The following is a 17,098-nucleotide window of genomic DNA, read 5'->3' on the forward strand; positions in this document are numbered from 1 at the left end:
GAAAGGATCTGACATTTTAAAAGTCTTCCTCTGGCTGCTTTGATGAGACAAGACTGTGGGGCAGGTGGGCAGAAGCAGGGCGAGCAGTGAAGAGGTTATCACGGTCGTCTGGGTAAGAGATGATGGACCCTCAGAAGGTCCAGTGGCTCAATGACGTCAGGGACAGCATTCCTGCAATTTTCTTAACCTTTTCTTCTCATTGACAAAGTGGCTGCCACTTCTCCAGCACTAAAACCCAAGGTCAGGGAATGGAGGTAAAGCCAATAATGTCTGTCTTTTGTATTGGGAAGGAATAAGTTCTCCCAGAACTTATTCTGGGAGCCCCTAGAAAACTTCTCGATTTTGTTGGCTCTACCAGTGTCTGTAGCCACTCCTAACTCTAAAGGAGGTTGAGAAGTTGAGCATTGAGTGTTTCTGGCCACCACAGTATAAGGAAGAGGAAAGGAGATTGGGGTGAGGATGGTGCCTGCAAAAAAGGGGTGTGGCCTTATAAGAACCTACTACAAGAATTTGACCAAGTCTGGAAGCCGGGGAATGAGGAAGGGACACCTGAACTGAGCTCTGAGTACAAAGAATTAACTTAGCAAGGATGAGGGGGAAGAGGGCACGTGGGTGGCTCAGTCATTAAGCGTCTGTCTTCGGCTCAGGTCATGGTCCCAGGGTCCTGGGATCGAGTCCCATGTTGGGCTCCCTGCTCCGCACGAAGCCTGCTTCTCCCTCTCCCACTCCCCCTGCTTGTGTTCCTGCTCTCGCTGTGTCTCTCTCTGTCAAATAAATAAATAAAATCTTTAAAAAAAAAAAAAAGATGAGGGGGAAGAGTGCCTCAAGAAGAAAAAACAACATGCACAAAGGCCCTGAGGTGGAAGGTTTATAATATCCCAACTTACCTACCTGCCACCAACCCTTTCCCTATAAATCATCCATTATGACTGTTCTTTCTCAAAAATCTGATTTTATCCTGTTACTTGTTTCCTAAAATCAAAATGGATCCCAATTTCCTACAAGATAAACTCCAAAGTCCCCAGTCTGCTGTTGAAGGCTGGTCATGACCTCAACCTATTCTGTGAATACAGCTTCATGCCCTTCTTCCTACAGATGTTGAACCTTCATGTTTGCATGGTTCACATTTCAAACTAGGTTATAAACTCTGGGAGAACAGGAACCATACCTTGCATCTCTTTTCTATCCCCAGGGGCTCAATAAATGCCCGAATAGATGACTGCGGGGATGATCCTTGTTGCAGGGATCAGGAGCAGATGTAAGCAGACCAGTTAAGAAGCTCTTTATTCATCCAAGGGAGAGATTATAAGGCCCTCACTCAGTGGCAGAGAGGCTGCCAAGAACAGAAGGACTGGGAGCTCTCAAGGAGAGAACACTGGGAGAACAGGGGCTGGGAAGTGGGGGGTAGGGAGAGCCGGGGGGGCACTCGGGTTTCCGGCTCGAGCAATTAGGGTGGTAGCATTGCCAGTCATCAGGACGAGGGATAAAGAAGGAGCAGGGTGAGGGATGGGGACATGGTGGGGGTCCCTCTTAGACATGGTACATTGGGAGGCCCAGCCAGTACTGAGCAGGTACATCTGGATCTCCAGCCAAGCCCAGACACTCAGACGAGGAAATCACCAGAGTCCTGGACTTGAGATCTCAGTTTCCCTGGGCTAATCATGCTAGTTATTATTTACTGAGTACTCACAATGTCCAGGCCCTGTGCTAGAAACTTCCCATGGAATCGTAGGATCCCTGTTTTATGGCCGAGGAAGCCCAGGCTTAGGGGGATTAGACAGCCAGCCCCAGGTCCCCCAGCAAGGGTCTGAACCCAGGCAGGGCTACTGAAAGCTAGTACTCAGCTGTCGTGCCATGTGGACTACGTCACAGAATGATCTCTGATTTGCTGCCATACATTTTTCTGAGCGTCTTTAATTTTAAATAAGCCTTTTATTTTGTAATAATTGTAGATTTACAGAAAAGTTGCAAAGATAGTTCAGGATTCCCAATTGCCCTTCATTCAGCTCCCACAATGTTAACATCTTAAATAGCCGTGACGTGTCCATCACAAGCAAGAAATTAGCATTGGTACAATGCTGCTAACCATGCCATCAGCTTGGTTTGGATCTTATGTTGTCCTACTAGTGGCCATCTTCCATTCCAGAATCCAATCCAGGATACAACATCGCGTTTAGTGAAACAGGTTTTAAAAATTGTGTTTCCAAGTCCTTGTTCATCCCCACCCTGATGTTCGCCATCCACACCTAAAAACCAGTGTGGAGGTGCTATGCTGGCCCTTGTCCCATTTGCTCCCAGCTGCATCGTTTGCTCGGCCTCGGGCTGCTGACACCTGCAGGCTGCAGTGGCCCCCGCTCCTTGGGAGCTGTAGCTCCTGCTCGACAGGAAATGGCTGTGGTTCCAACTTCCCCCAGGGTGACCTTTGTCCCCAAGCTCCCCACCACCTCTTTCTGTGGTGGCCTCCTGCATTGACATTGGCTGCATGGCTTTTCCCCTTCCCTGGTTAGCCTCTCAACTCTTTCCATCACCCATGTAACTCGGTTTCTGTATTTAGATGCTTTAAAAAAAAAAAAGTCCACTAGCATTGACTTTTATTCATTCCTGTGAAGTCACCTGAAATGATATCTGTTGCATTTAAATGCTCATTACTGTAAATGGCTGAACACATCCATTTCAGTGGGTACTTAACATCGTCCATAGTTAAGTCACTTCAACAGAATGGTGTTCCCTGCCTGACCCCTCTCCACTTGGTCCTCCCACCCTTGCAGCCCGATGCCGTCACAAAGCTAGAAACTGCTTTCGGTGAGAGGTTCTGCGTACTTGCTGCGGGGCACCTGGGATGAACTCAGCGTCGACTGTGTGTGGCTGCCGTGGCCACACCAGCCATATCCTCGCAGCACGGCTCGACTAACCACTCAATCCTTCTTCCGCAGGGTTGCCAGAGACAATAACAGCCGGAGACTGGTGCCGCCGAGGGCGTACAGAGGCAAGGAGACGGCTCAGAAAATGGCTCTAGATGTCCTCGGGGTGGCCCCTCTCTACCAGGGCCCCGACATCAACAGAATGAGGCTGACAGCAGAGCCATCCAAGAAGCCAGCCTCCCTGCTAAAACCCTTGGTCCCCTCTAAGTCCAAACTCACCACCATTGAGACCAAGAGGGTCATGTCCGTACTGGATGAGACCATCCACAAGGTGGAGCTGGTGACCCTCCTGTCCGATGTGAGTGCCAATTACGAGACTCTGGAGGGGATGCTAGGGGAGGACATCATGAAGGCCGTGAGAGAGCACGAGAAGATCTGCCACAGCCTCCTGGACAGTGTCGCTTACTTGCAGGAGAAAGAAAGGCGAATGCAGGAGGAAGAAGAGTTTGAGGAAGAAGGGTGGCTCAGAGACCGCTTCCTCTCCAAAGAACTGCAGAAATCCCACCTCCTGCCCCTTATGCAACAGATCAAAGAATCCACCAAGGACATCCTGAGACTCTTGCTCAATAACCCACAGGTGGTGAGGCTCTTGCAGATGCACACCCTGAGCAGGAGCGCTGAAGCCCAGAATTTCATTGATTGCCTGATAGAACTGCGGGCTTTCCTGTTCGAGAAGCTACTCACTAGTCCCGTGGAAGCTAGAGACAAGACTCAGTTCATACAGGATATCAACAGACGGAACAGGAGGAACCAAGAAATCATTGAGACTCTTGAAAACGAATTGGCGGCGAGCATGAAGAGCAGGGACACAGAGGTACGGCTTTATGGCATTGGTAAGGTTGTGGAAGGAGCCGCACGGAGGAGCCAGACCTTTTGGCAGTTGGGCTTTTTTCCTCAGTGATTGAAATGCCTGCTGTCATTCATTCACTCAACAAATGTTGTGAGCACTTGCCAGGTACCAGGTCTTATGCTTGAGTCCACATGGCCGCCGCCTCATGCGAGGTAGGTCTTAAAGAGCTGATTTCATTACAGTTTTGAGAAGTACGATGAAGGATAAGCATAGAGTGCTAGAAGACAGTGCCTCAAGAGAACCGAGCTTAGACCCAAAGGGCCAGAGAGGTCAAAGCCAACACAGGAAGAATGAAGGGGAGTGAGGAAGGCAAGAGAGGGCAGCAGGAGCCTGCCAGGCCAGCAGCGGGCAAACTTTTTCTACGGAGGGCTGGATAGTAAATACTTTAGGCCTTGCCAGCAGATCACGTCGTGCCTTTTAGGCCTGATCAAAGAATGTCACCTCTGTTTTGAGGATGAGGGGCAGATGGGACAGGTGGAAGCTCTAGAAGAATTTTTAAGAAGGGAAATGATAACATGATCCCAACCTAATAACCATTTGGGCCATAAGACTATGTATTATGCTTTACGTACATTTTCTCACTAAGGCCTTACAAAGTCCCTGTGACGTGGTGTCTAAGTATGGGTCTGGCTGCCGAGACAGAGACCCAAAATAATAGTGGCTTAGTCAAGATGGAAATGTATTTCTCTCTAGTAGAAAAGCTGGAGCAGGCACAGAAACCCTGCCTCGTGAAATTGTCGGGGGTCCAGGCTTCTTCTGTCTGACCTTTCTGCTGTGTCCCCCACAGGACTTCTAACTGTGGACCCAGAAGCCCCCCATCATGTCACCACTGGTCCAGCCAGCAGGTAGAAGAAAGAGGAGGAAGGCCCTGATCTTTGCTGGTGGAAGTAGCCCACCGCACAGGTCTTAGCCATACCCAGTGGCTAGGGATGCTGGGAAAGGTGTTCTTTCCCTGGGGCCACGTTCCCAGGGAAGCATTCTGCTCCCCAACCTTTCCAGGGGCGGGGGGGATGGATCCTGAGGGGCAGCCAGCCAGAGCTGCCTTGGACACTTCCACCTTCATCCCCCCCATGATGCACAGAGCTCGAGGCCCTCCGAAGCTACGTGCCGCCCTCCCTCCCCCACGCACTGGCTCAGGCCATCCCCCCTTCCTTATGTTCTCACTGACTTTGTCCTTTCAGACATTCATCAGAGTATGTTGATAAATGTTTATATAATTATTTGTTGATTTGATGTGGGTCTGGCATCCTCATAAGAGGACAATGAACTTGTCTCTTTTGGCCCCCTGTCATGTCCCCAGTGAGCCTGGCACAAAACAGGGGAATAGAAACGATTTTCTTGCTTTTTCTTTTCCTTTTTTTTTTAAGGCTTTATTTATTTGAGAGAGAGAGAGAGAGAGAGACTGAGAGTAGAGCAGACTCCTTGCTGAGCAGGGAGCCCGATGTGGAACTCGATCCCAGGACTCCGGGATCATGACCTGAGCCGAAGGCAGATGCTCAACTGACTGAGCCACCCAGGCGCCCCTGAAAACTATTTTCTGAGTGGAGAGGTGACAGGCTCTTGGGTGCTCAGTCAGGGGAGACCACTCGCAGGTTAGAAGGGTGCCAGTGAGGGACCGGGAGAGGGGCCCCGAATGGCTTTGTTGGTCCCATTCAGGTGGTGGAAACAGCTCTGGCATCCAAGTTGGACAGACCAGGGGTCAAATTCCATTTTTCCAGGTGGGCAGATGTTATCATGTGCCTTGGATCTCAGTGTAAAACGAGGGGGTGACACCAATTAGGCTGCTGTGGGGTCAAGAAAAGCCCTGACTGCTGAAAATACCGCCTGCTCTAGAACCCAACACCTAGAGCCTGAAGCCTTGCCCACAGGATAGGCTTGCCCCAGAGGCACCTCCCGCCCCGCGCTGCCTGCATGCAGGAAGGGAACTCAGACCCCCGCGGCCCAGCCCGAGGCGCCCAGCATGAGCCAGCCTCAGCACTAATGTGCTCAGAGGGAGACTCTAGGGCTTGGGACCATCCTTTGGAGCTTATTTACAAAACGGCCCCATCCTCCACCCCCGTTCCTGTTTTAGAATCAACTGAGGGCAGGGGACAAGTCAGGCCCTCGAGTGTCAGTGGGTGGCAATGCCCACAGTTTGCGTATCTCCTACTTTCATAAATGGCACCAGATGCCTCTGCCTGCTGAGCACTTCTGTTCTGTGCCCCGGGCAGGACCGCCACTACTGTCCCAGACCTGCCCGGCAGCCTCTCCCCTATGCCCATCACTCCAGCCAGGAAGTAGAGGGGGGCGGCCAAGAACATGGGCTCTGAATCAGACAGACGTGGCCTCGAGTCCCTGCTCAGCTGTACAGCCCCAGATGGATGACTCCACCCCCTTGAGCCTCAGTTTCCTTGTCTGTAAGCAGGCTGTCTCTGTCCCCCCGGGGTGTGACGGGTAGGAATCTGCGAGGTAATAAGGCAGGTTGCCTGTTCAGCCCTTCGGGAGCGGGCAGGAATGCCGGTTCTCCTGGGATTATCAGGCATCCAGGAGGGAGTAACGGAGCCTCTCATCTTCCCGGCCCAGGTGGAGAAAGAGAACTTTGTGATCCAAGAACTGAAAAACCACCTGCACCAGGTGCTCAAGCTCTCAGAGAACAGCCTTCTTCGCACCAAGCAGGAGGCCGAGAAGCAGCAGAAGGCCGACTTCCGGGCCTCACAGGCCAGGGTCTCCAAGATCCAGCAGGAGTTACTGACGCTGAGGTCCCAATACCACAACCTGGTTGTGGAAAACCGGGAGGCAGAGCAGGCGCTGAGGAAGGTGCCCGGGACGGCAGGGAGTGGGGGGGGGGGGAGGACAAGGGAGGCCCCGGGGCAGGGGAGGGGCGTAGAGACTGGCCCATCCTGCAGCATACTGGCTGTGTGACCTTGGGCAAGTTCCTTAACTACTCTGAGCCGACCGCCCCTCGCCCCTCGAAGCTCCTCGCCGCCCCTCCCACCACCACCCCCCCACCCCCCCACCCCCCCCCCGCCAGGGGTGATAATACCCACCTTGTCGCACAAAGGACGTGCAGGTGCTCATACACCTCTGGCGAATTTCATAATGCCCTCCAGCCGCAGTTTTGCCATCTTTAAGATGAAAGTGATCAGATTGGGCTAACGGGTTGTTAGGAGAATTGAGACTCAATAGGAAGTGTTCAGTAAATGTCATCTCTTCTTTTGTCTCTCCACCATCTCCGCAGAGCCCCACCGTGCACACACCCAGCTTGCTTCCAGATCTCTTTCCTCACAAAGGGCACCTTCTCTAACCCTTGTTCCCAGTTCTCTTTCAATGTCACGGCTCTTGAGCATTTGGTGGAAGCCGTGGGCCTCTCCTCCTTAAGAAGGCACAGATGCACCTACACACAACTGGTGGATAATTCTTGGGGACACAGGCCCCCTGAAGCCAGCCTGTCCATGGTGTCCAAGGGAAGAGCTCTTGCTCTATAGGATTAGGGAGCTGGTTTCTTTCTTTCTTTTTTATTGAGGTGAAATTCATATAATATAAAATTAATCACTGTAAAGGGAACAATTCGGTGGCATTTGGTACCTTCACAGTGACAACCCCCACCTCTGGATAGTTCCTGAACATTTCCGTCCCCCCAGATAAAACCCTGGACCCATTAGCAGCCACTCCCCATTCCCCCTTCTCCTGCCCCTGGCAACTGCCAATCTGCTTTCCATCTCTATGGATTTGCCTGTTCTGGACTCTTCGTGTAAATGGAATCACACAATATGTGGTCTTTTGTGTCTGGTTTCTTTCACTTAGCATCATGTTTTCAAGGTTCATCCACGTGAGCATTTATCAATTCTTCATTCCTTTCTATGGCTGAGTAACATTCCATGGTATGTATGGGAGCTGATCTTTTACAAACAAATTAGATTATGTCCCTTTCCTACATCTCAATCCAACCAGTGGCTTCCCCTCTCCGTTACACTAGGATCTAAACTCCTTCCCCTGCTGACACTTCCTTCCATGACACAGCTTCTCACTCTGACCTCCATGGGATTCCGCTCCTCCTCAGCCACTCCATTCCGGCCACACTGGCTCAATGTCTATTCTTAAACACCACAAGCCTGTTCCTACCTCAGGGCCTTTGCACTTGCTACTCCCTCTGCCTAGAATGTTCTGGAGTCAGACCTCTGGCTTCCAATTCCAGGCTCTACCACTTGTTAGCTCTGTGATCTTGGACAAATGAGTTAGCACATTTGATCCTCAGTTTCCTCATCTGTGAAATGGAGGAGAACCTACCTTGTTGGGCAGACTTGGTGGGCAAGGCATTAACCCTGGTGTAGAGCAAGCTTGGTGCAGTTTACTATTCATATTAATCCATCAAACACTGACTCATTGAATTTTTTTAGAAGAAATATAAAGTGGAGACGGAAATCGAGAACTGGATCCAGAAGTATGATATGGAGATGGGTGAGAAGCAGGTATTTGTGCTGCAATCAGTTTCTCGAGTGCATTGCCCATGATCCTCTAGGAATGGTCCATAGTCTGTGCCAAGCTCTGGGCCTCCCCAGACAGGCTTCCCTGCCCCTTTCCTTAGGCCTCAGGTTTGTCTGGCCTGGGGCAGCAAAGAGAGAGATGGAAAAGGAAGGAGCCAGAAGCTGGAAGCTACTAAGTGCTTGTCACTAGGCCCAACGATCTTGGCTCCATCTAGTGTCCACATCCCATACTCTCAGTCCCTTCCGTGCTCAGCTCCTGCCAGCCGCACAGCCGGGGCTCCTTCCCTGCAGACTCAGGATGACCTTGCCTCCCCTACTTCACTCAGTCACCCAGAAAGTTTCCACTGTGGGCCTGAGATGTGCCACGTGCTGGGATAGCGCAGTGAAGATGGTCCCCATTATCACCTGGAGGCTCTACTCTAGTGTCACCTGTCAGCTGGGTGACCTGAAGCAAGGGGCTTGACCTTTCAGAGCTTGCTTCTGCCTGTGATCAACAGAGGCAGTAAGGACCGTGCTGGGACCGTGCTGGGACCGTGCTGGGGATGCGGTGAGGCACCATTGTCACAAATGCTTGCCCCCAGCACGGGATCTGGCCTGGAGGAAGTGCTGAGGCAATGGTGGCCTGGAAAACAGGGTGCCCTCAAGCCCATCCCCCCCCCCAGCTTTGTGATAACACTGGGGCCCATGGTCCCGGCTTCAGGGCCGGGAAGGTTTGGCAAGCACTGGGGATGACATCAGCCTCTGAGTGGTCCCAAGTCAGGGGAAGGGCAAGTGGGGGTCTTGCTCTCTCTGATCATGAATGCTCCGGGGAGGAGGGACTTCAGAGGCTGTGCTCTTGTTTCTCTGGTCCCAGTGAGGGTGGTGGGTTCCTCGTCAGCAGAGACCGAGTCTACTCAGCTCTTTGCTTCTGGCAGATGCTTGGTAAGTGAGTGGAAGGGAGAGAGGGAGACAGGTGTAAACTGCAGCAGGAGGCAAGAGTTGGACATAGGGAAGAAGTGGGACTCAGTCACCTGAGAAAGTTCCACTCTGTATCTTTGTGAGACACACAGCTTTAGTGACAGGCGTTCCATTTTTTTTTTTTAAAGATTTTATTTATTTATTTGACACAGTGAGAGAGAGAGAGAGAGAGAGAGAGATCACAAGCAGGGGGAGCAGCAGGCAGAGGGAGAGGGAGAAGCAGGCTCCCCGCAGAGCAAGGAGCCCTATGCGGGGCTCGATCCCAGGACTCCGGAATCGTGACCTGAGCCGAAGGCAGCCGCTTAACCAACGGAGCCACCCAGGCGCCCCTCCATTTTTTTTTTTTAAGATTTATTTATTTATTTGAGAAAGAGAGAGAGCGTGAGTGAGGGGAGGGGCAGAGGGAGAGGGAGAGAATCCCAAGCAGACTCCCCGCTGAGCACAGACCCTGAGGCAGGCCTCGATCTCACGACCTTGAGATCATGACCTGAGCTGAAATCAAGAGTTGAATGCTTAACTGACTAAGCCACCCAGGCGCCCCAGAGCTTGCATTTTTATGTCCCCACTATGTGCCTGGCACCACATCCAGCACATTGTGTCCACCCCATCATTTAATCCTGTAGAAAGCTCCCACCCACTTCCTGGGTTTGGAATTGTCCCCATGTCTCAGAGGACAAATGAAGCCCCCTCAGGGCACAGCCAAGCTGGGATGCGAAACCCAGTCTGCCCAGCCCACCGGCCTGGGTTCTTTCCTTCTTCCTGAGATGATTTTAGTCAGGTCCCACCGCAAGTGGGGATGGACCACATTACCTCTCCTGTTCTCATCCGGGCCTCGGATGCAGAAAAGGTAGTGCAGACGGTGCTGTTGGGGTGGAAGCCCCTTTGGGATGGGGTGAGGGCGCATGTGGGGGAGGGTGGCAGGTGGCGCCCTATGCTTGGTGATCCCCACCCCCTGACCCTCATCCCAGGAAGAGTACGAGGAGCTTGACATCATCCATAAGGAGGAGAAGGTCCAGCTGGAGGAGCTGAAGCAGAAGCACAATGTACTAGTGGAGGAGTTCTCCCAGATCCAGGCTGAGCGGGAGGTCAATGCCAAGAAGAGAATAGAGGCCGAGCAAGAGATGCTGCGCATGGTGCGGGCTGCCACACTCATCCAGGCTTTGTGGAAGGGCTACCTGGTCCGCTCCATGCTCAAGTCCAGGAAGAAGAAGCGGAGCAAGAGCAAAGGGAGGGTCAAGGAGAAGGGCAAAGGCAAGGGCAAGGGCAAGGCCAAGGCCAAGGCCAAGGCCAAGAAATGAGTCCCCCCCCTGGGGGCCCTGCTCCTGGCCTGTGCCACCACACCGCTCACTTCCCAGAGAGCAGGCTGGGAGGCCACAAGGAGGGGGAGCCTTGCCATTCCTGGCTTGAACGGTTTGTCAAAGTTAAAAGCCATTTTAAAGCACATCCTATAAATAAACGTCACTTTGCCAGCGCTGTTGGCTGTTTGTGTCACCATACATGTCGATGCCCTTCCCATGGGGAGAGCATGCAGGCCAGGTGTCAGCACAGAGCTGTTTCTTCCTTTAGCCTCAGTGGGAAGCCAGACCGCGGGCTGCAGCCTTCTTGGCCCCAGACTCCGGGCCATGGCTGCAGTGGACATACGTATCAGCCACCGGGGCGGCGGGCTGTGCTCACAGCTGCCTGCAGGAGGTTGGGGGGCGGTGGGGGGCGCGCGGGGCGGGCAGGCAGAGAACTCCAGGAGAATCAGGTTTTCGGGTCGGGGCTGTCCTAGAGAAATCCAGCTTTCTGCTTTTTCTGGAAACATCTCATCCAGACACCCTGGGGTCCGCCCATCTTCGAGAGCCGAGCAGCAGCCCCTTTTAGATGGCAGACACTGCAGCTTGCCCCAGTCCCCACCACTCCCAGCTGCCTTCCAAACACACGGCCTGTGCCAGTTGCCCCAGTACCATCACACTTGGGCCGTCGCCCTCTTTAGTGTACTCGGGAGGAGAGGCATTTCTGGTTCATCTATTATAACATAGGGCGAGGAGATAAAGGCAGAGGAGAGCTGGGTGTCTCCGGTGAAACCAAGGAGGAAACTAATTCTTTGTGAAAATTCTAGTTTAAACATTCTACATACGTACAAAGTGTTTGTGCCAGGGTGCGGCTGGCTTGCTTTGCTCATGGCCCACCTGACCCCTGTAAGCGTCTGCATGGGTGTCCCTGGTCCTGGCCACTGCTGGTCCCTCCCAGACTGCTCCCCCCACATGTTCGCTCTCCCTCTCCTGGAAGTGGAGGTACAGAACCAATGATGTGGCTTCCAACTGGGCTCTCTAGAATCCCAGTGCTTCCTGGAGGTGCACTGGAGGTAAGTGGGGACACGAAGAGGCCAAAGCCTAGCCCCCACCCAAATCCAGCAGGATCCTGGGATTCTGAGTGTAACCCCATCCGAGCAGAATAAGTGACCTGACCCAGGGCAGTGCAGACGACAAGCAGCAGAGCCAGACAGCAGGGCGCTCCCGGACTGCTTACGCCTCTCTGTTCTGAGTGCTCTCCAGATGCCATGTGTAACTTTCTGGCCTTCTTGGACTTCACTTGGCAGAGTCCTCCTCGTCACTCTGTTTTTTGGGAAAATGTGGGAAATGTAGGAGGCCCATGTCCTCAAACTTCAGTTGTCGACTCGCCACAGTTATGATTTCTGCCACTTCCTCATTGTATTTATCTTTGTTATTTAATTCTACTCAGGCCTTTACTGGCCTTGCCCTGAGGAAAATAAAATTAGTCAGTCATGGCTTTGATGAGCTACTATTTTTAATATGTGAAAATAAATACATGATTATTAAAAATAAAAACATGTCCACCCACGCGTCACCCAGATCCTCTGTTCCCCATGGTCCGTTCGCTGTGCCTGGGAAAACTCCAGACTCAGCTGGAAACTCATCCTGAGCAGGAAGCTTGGCTTGAAGGAAGAAGGGACCCTCCAGGTTGGCGATCGTGCCATTTATTCACACTTGGCAACAAGACGATGTTGTGGGAGTGATGGGGGAGTGGTGGGCCCCTCCCAGGGGCACCCCTGGGGCGGCACTCACTCGGCCTGTGGCTATAGCAAAACTGGAACAGGCATCTCAAGGGGCAGGCATCAAATCATGGAGTACAAGGTAGGAAGAAACTGGTGGATGTCAGCATAAAGGGGAGCACTGTCCACTCTTGCTATGTCTGCTCCCCTGAGCGCTTCTCCAACGCCTCATGGTTACCTGGGAGACTCTGAAACTGGGCCCCTCACCGTGACCCCATGGGCAAACCTGATGAGAGGACCAAGAAACTCATTTCCAAGGGGGCTTTGGTTTCTGGGTGGCCCCACCTCGTTGGGGGGTGGCTGGCACTGAAATACGAACTGAGCGAGCCCTGGGCGTCACTTGAGGGTTCTGGAAGGTCACCCCCGACAGGGAAGGCCTGGGATCCCGAGGCCCATTGGTGTGGGGGGCACTGGCAGGTGGGCAACCAGTGCTGGGGACATTCGGGTGTGTAAGGGAATGGGAACGTTCCCGCCTCCGAGGGCGTAGAGAGTCTAACCCATCTGTGTACAGCTTCTGGGAGTCTGCCACCGCCTCGGGCTCTGTCTTCGAGGGACCAGCTGGGTGAATGGCTCGCAGCGGGGTCTCCCTGGGGCGGGGCGAGTGGCTGCCCCTAGGGGTGGCTGGGGGTGTCCAGAAGAGGGCATGGAGTTTGGCAGCATCCCCCTTTGCCATCCACGAGCCCTCCCAGCTGGTGCCCTCAGGTCGGGAGCCAAATAGCGACTCATCACAGTAAGAAGGAGTGTGGCTGATCAGTCTGGAAAAGGGAAGAGAAATGCAGTGAGCTGGGGGAATGAACAAACCCTAAAAACCTCAAGCCCCCACCTGCTGCCAGGCACCTCCAGTAGCAGAGAGGGTTGCCCGTAGATCCCAAAGTCCCTGTCTCCCAGCCTGGCACCCACAGCGAGGCCACAGCCCTCTGGTGTCCCACCACCCCCATCTCTGTTGTTTTTTCCCCTGCCACGCAGCCAGTCCCCCGCATCCTGACCGCCCCCTTTTCCAGGCCTGGCCAATTTGCATATTCCATCTTCCTGGCCACACTGATTGGCTTGGGAAAGGCCATATGACCCATCCTGTCCAATGAGCGCCTGCCTTAGGACCCTTGTTGAAACTACCAGGAAAGATGTCTGTCTGCCAACTGGCCTTGAGAAGCCAGCAGGATAGAAGGGCAGCTGGTGGCTGGCTCAGATGCGACGTGTCGGGGCAAGCTGTGCTAAGAGGGAGACAGGATCCAACCACAGTTTGAGCCCCTGATAAACAAGCCCTAAACATCCTTTTTCCGCTGAAGCCAGTTTGGGTAAGTCTTCCATGTCACTTGCATGTAAGAGTCCCAATAAGTATAACCTTAATCTTTACAGGTCTTTACATTTTTTTTTTTACCCCCAATTCTCCTTCTCCCTAGTGGCCTTGTCAGACGAACCCTCTGCAGTCCTGTGGCCCGTCCCACTGTATTTGAAATGATACAGCGCGGTGCCTGGACTCGAGAGGGCGCTCAGTTTGAACCTGGGTTATAACGCTGACCTGGCCTCATCACCAGAGAAGCTTTTTAAATTTTTGAATATTTACTGAGGGCTCTTCATGTGCAGGCCCAGAACTCAGCACGTCATATGCATCATCTCATTATCTCTCACAAACATCCACAGGAGGGAGATACGATAATCCCGCTTTACAAACAAGACAAGGAGGCATAGGGAGAGGAAGGCCCCCTATATATAAGGAGGGTATAGAGACAAGATTCAAATCCAGCCTGACTCAAGGGCCCAAGCTCCAGGAGCAGCATATCAGATATAAGTGACTTCTAGGCTTCTCACCTTTAATTAGATTCACTCAGCAATTATTTTTTTCTATTAATCTCACAAATATTCATGGCACACCTATGAGGTGTCAGCTCCATGGCTTTTCGTCAGGACTGAAAGTGCTTCTGTGTTCAAACTGCAAGTCTTTGAAAAGTCAACTTTTTGCCGCTTCAAACCACATTTGCTTGCCGCCTATGTCTGTCCGGCGCCAAATGTTTTACTCAACAGCATCTCTCTCTCTCTTATGTACATTCTCACTTGACAACTTCTACTTGTCAGCATCCTGCACAAAAGTCCACCCTCCAGGAGAGCACGGAGTTGACCTCCCTCGTCATGGACACCATACCTCTGTTAATGCAGCCCACACTTACTTAACATTAGCATTTTCAGCTACCCTGTAGGTGTCAACGCTGCTAACGCCAACCTGATCCTACCTTACAGCCCCCACATCAGATGCATGGTGCTCAAGCTGGCATAATAATAACAGAGCCTTGCTTTTCTCTCATTGAATTTTATCTCCTTAAATAGGCACCATTCCCATTTTCACTTCTCTCTACCAACCTATGCCCCTCCTAGCTCAGAATGAACCCTAAATATGATTGGCTAATTGTTACGGATTGAACTATGTCCTCCCAAAATTCACACTGAATTTTAAAGAGATAACTAGGCTTCAATGAGGTCATAAAGGTGGGTTCTGAAGCAACAGGACTGGTGTCCTTTTAAGGGGGGAGACACCAGGAATGCACATGCTCAGAGAAAAGGCCATGCGAGAACAGGGCGAGGAGGTGGCTGTCTGTAAGCCAAGGACAGGCTTCAGCCTGCTAGCTCCTAGAACTTGGACTTTTAGCCTCCAGAACTGTGAGAAAACTAATTTCTGTTGTTTAAGCTCCCCAGTCTATGGTATTTTATTATGGCAGCTGTAAATAACTAATATTCCAGTCTTCTGTGTTTTTGTCCAAACCACCGATAACAATAAACAAGATAGAGCCCTGTGGCCCACCACTAGACACCTCCCTCCATGCCGGTATCAACCTGAAATAATCCAAATAATCTAATTTATTAATTTACAATAATAACTATTAGCATCAACTCCTGTTTTTCTAGCTTGTTCGTGAAAAGGCAGCACAACCATTTCTGAAACGACTTGCTAAAACTGGAACCCACCACATCTATGTCATTTCACGGATCAAACACATTAACATTCTTATGCAAATTGCTCTGTGATCTTGGGCAAATCACCTGACTCCCCTGGGCCTCACTTGCTTGGTCTGTGGCGTTTGGAAATGGTGTTCAACCATTGTCACTATCACTGAGCGCTTCCTGTCAGGGTATCGTGCCAAGCCCTGTACACACCTCATTTCATTTCCTCTCAATAGTCCCACTAGGTTCCATTTTCCACAACAGGAAACTGTAGCTCAGAGAGGTCAAGGTACTTGCCCAAAGTCACACAGCATGTCAACAGCAGGGTTCTAAGAGGAACCCAGGTGGCTTCATGAGTACAGAAGTGTATCTCCCCATCCTGTTACCTGTATTTGTTCTTCTTCCTTGGTGTGAGGGTTGGGGTGCTGCCCCTGGAGGAGGTGGTCTTGCAGCTCCCGTTGGCCCCTGAGGCCCGTGATGTCCCTGTGCCCACTCCACTGGTTCTGTTGGCCTTTTCCACCCAGGGTGGGTCAAAGTCTGGTGGTGTGGGCCGGGTAGCTGCAGGGCTGCCAAACAAAGACTCATCCACGTAGGATGCCCTGGCCTTGACCCGGTGGCCGCCCCGGCAATGGTGCTGAAGATGGAGAGTCTGCATCCCACTGACGGCCAGCTCCACAGGGGTCTTCACGCTGCCCATGGTTCTGTGTGATAGCACACATGCTTTGCCTGCCAGGTCCTGTCTCCAGGGCTCCCTGTAAAAGGGGGTCAGGGTGGCACCCCTGTCATTGTTGGTGCCAGCACAGGAAGATGGGCTCTTAAGTTCCCAACCCAAGGACAAAAGGGGAGCTGCCAAACCCAGGGGACACTTCAGAAATTTGTTCATCTGTCTTTTGGCTGTCACAACAACAGGGAGAGGAGCGCTACTGGCAAATATTTAATGAATAAATGTGCACTCCTAGCATACAGTGCTCAATGTTGAATGGGGGATGAAAAAGAGATGGGGCCTGTGCCTGTTTTGGCACCATCGAGAAAACTTAGCATAGTGGGATGCGGGAGACAGGGCAGGTCCTTATATCCTGTATATGTTTATGGGGTGAATAACCAGCATTATCGCATGCCTACCTTGTGCAAAAAGCTTCACAAGCATTGTTTCACGTAATCCTCTTAACAGTCCTTCGAAGTAGCTTCGGTTATGTCCATTCCACAGATGACAAAACTGAGGCTTCAGAAGCCGAAGTCACACCTGTAAGTCGCACCTAATAAAGCTAAAACAGTGGAAGAAAAACCTCAACCTGACAAAGGAGTGCAGAGCTTATACACTTAACCATTCTACTACTGGAGGGTCACACCCATCCCTCCAACTGCCCCATATTCCCTGTTCCCCAAGTCAACGCCCCGACTGATGTTCGAGGTCCCTGCAATCTTGAGTTATTTTCTTACCTGAGCATCTCAGCTCCAGCATGTCTGCTGCAACCTCAGCGCCCCCTCCTCACCAGGTCTGAACTCCTCTGAAGATGCCACCGAGATCCCAGCTTATCTGCAGCCCGGACCCCGGGAAGCCCGGGAGCCCAGGCACCTCGGGCCGTCCCCAGCCCCCACCCCCCGCCTCAGCCGCAGCCCCGGGAACCGAGGGGATGGACTCAGGCGGCACCCAGGCCCTAGAGACGTGTGCTCGGCGCGCGCAGCCCACGGCAACCAGCGAGGGGCGGGACGGCGCGGCCGGAACCATTGGCACGGGGGAGTGCACCCCGTTCCGGACGCCCCTGGAGTTTCCCCGAAGCCTCGAAGATGACACTCTCACGCCAGTCAGAGGTGTGCCCGCGCGTGCGCGCCAATCCTCCTGGGGCTAAAGAAGGGGAGGCGGCGCAGGCGGGGCCGCATAGACGCGGTGCTCCCCCCGCCCAGCCGTGCCGTTGGT

General features: G+C 52.5%; 2 protein-coding genes across 3 annotated transcripts; one reads left to right on the top strand and one right to left on the bottom strand.

The window, feature by feature from the left end:
* Positions 1 to 3,006: 3,006 nt before the first annotated feature.
* Positions 3,007 to 10,489, top strand: DRC10 (dynein regulatory complex subunit 10). Its single transcript, XM_028116685.2, has 4 exons — positions 3,007 to 3,735; positions 6,334 to 6,567; positions 8,148 to 8,219; positions 10,160 to 10,489. The coding sequence occupies exons 1-4, from the start codon at positions 3,007 to 3,009 to the stop codon at positions 10,487 to 10,489; spliced, it is 1,365 nt and encodes a 454-aa protein (XP_027972486.2).
* A 1,470-nt stretch (positions 10,490 to 11,959) lies between these two features.
* On the bottom strand, positions 11,960 to 16,965 carry RITA1 (RBPJ interacting and tubulin associated 1). 2 transcript variants are annotated; one of them, XM_028116703.2, is made up of 4 exons: positions 16,621 to 16,965; positions 16,303 to 16,423; positions 15,567 to 15,932; positions 11,960 to 13,001 (listed from the first exon to the last, which is right to left on the bottom strand). In XM_028116703.2, exons 3-4 carry the CDS (start codon positions 15,875 to 15,877, stop codon positions 12,494 to 12,496), a joined length of 819 nt encoding a protein of 272 aa, XP_027972504.2. In that variant the 5' UTR covers positions 15,878 to 15,932; positions 16,303 to 16,423; positions 16,621 to 16,965; the 3' UTR covers positions 11,960 to 12,493. The 2 variants fall into 2 exon arrangements, with proteins under 2 accessions (XP_027972504.2, XP_027972502.2); XM_028116701.2 differs by having other exon boundaries at positions 16,303 to 16,445.
* Between the last annotated feature and the right edge of the window lie 133 nt (positions 16,966 to 17,098).

The sequence above is a fragment of the Eumetopias jubatus genome, unplaced genomic scaffold (genome assembly GCF_037043125.1).
Source record: "Eumetopias jubatus isolate StellerSeaLion01/CBP00866 unplaced genomic scaffold, mEumJub1_p1.0 scaffold_16, whole genome shotgun sequence".
Taxonomy (NCBI): Eukaryota; Metazoa; Chordata; class Mammalia; order Carnivora; family Otariidae; genus Eumetopias; species Eumetopias jubatus.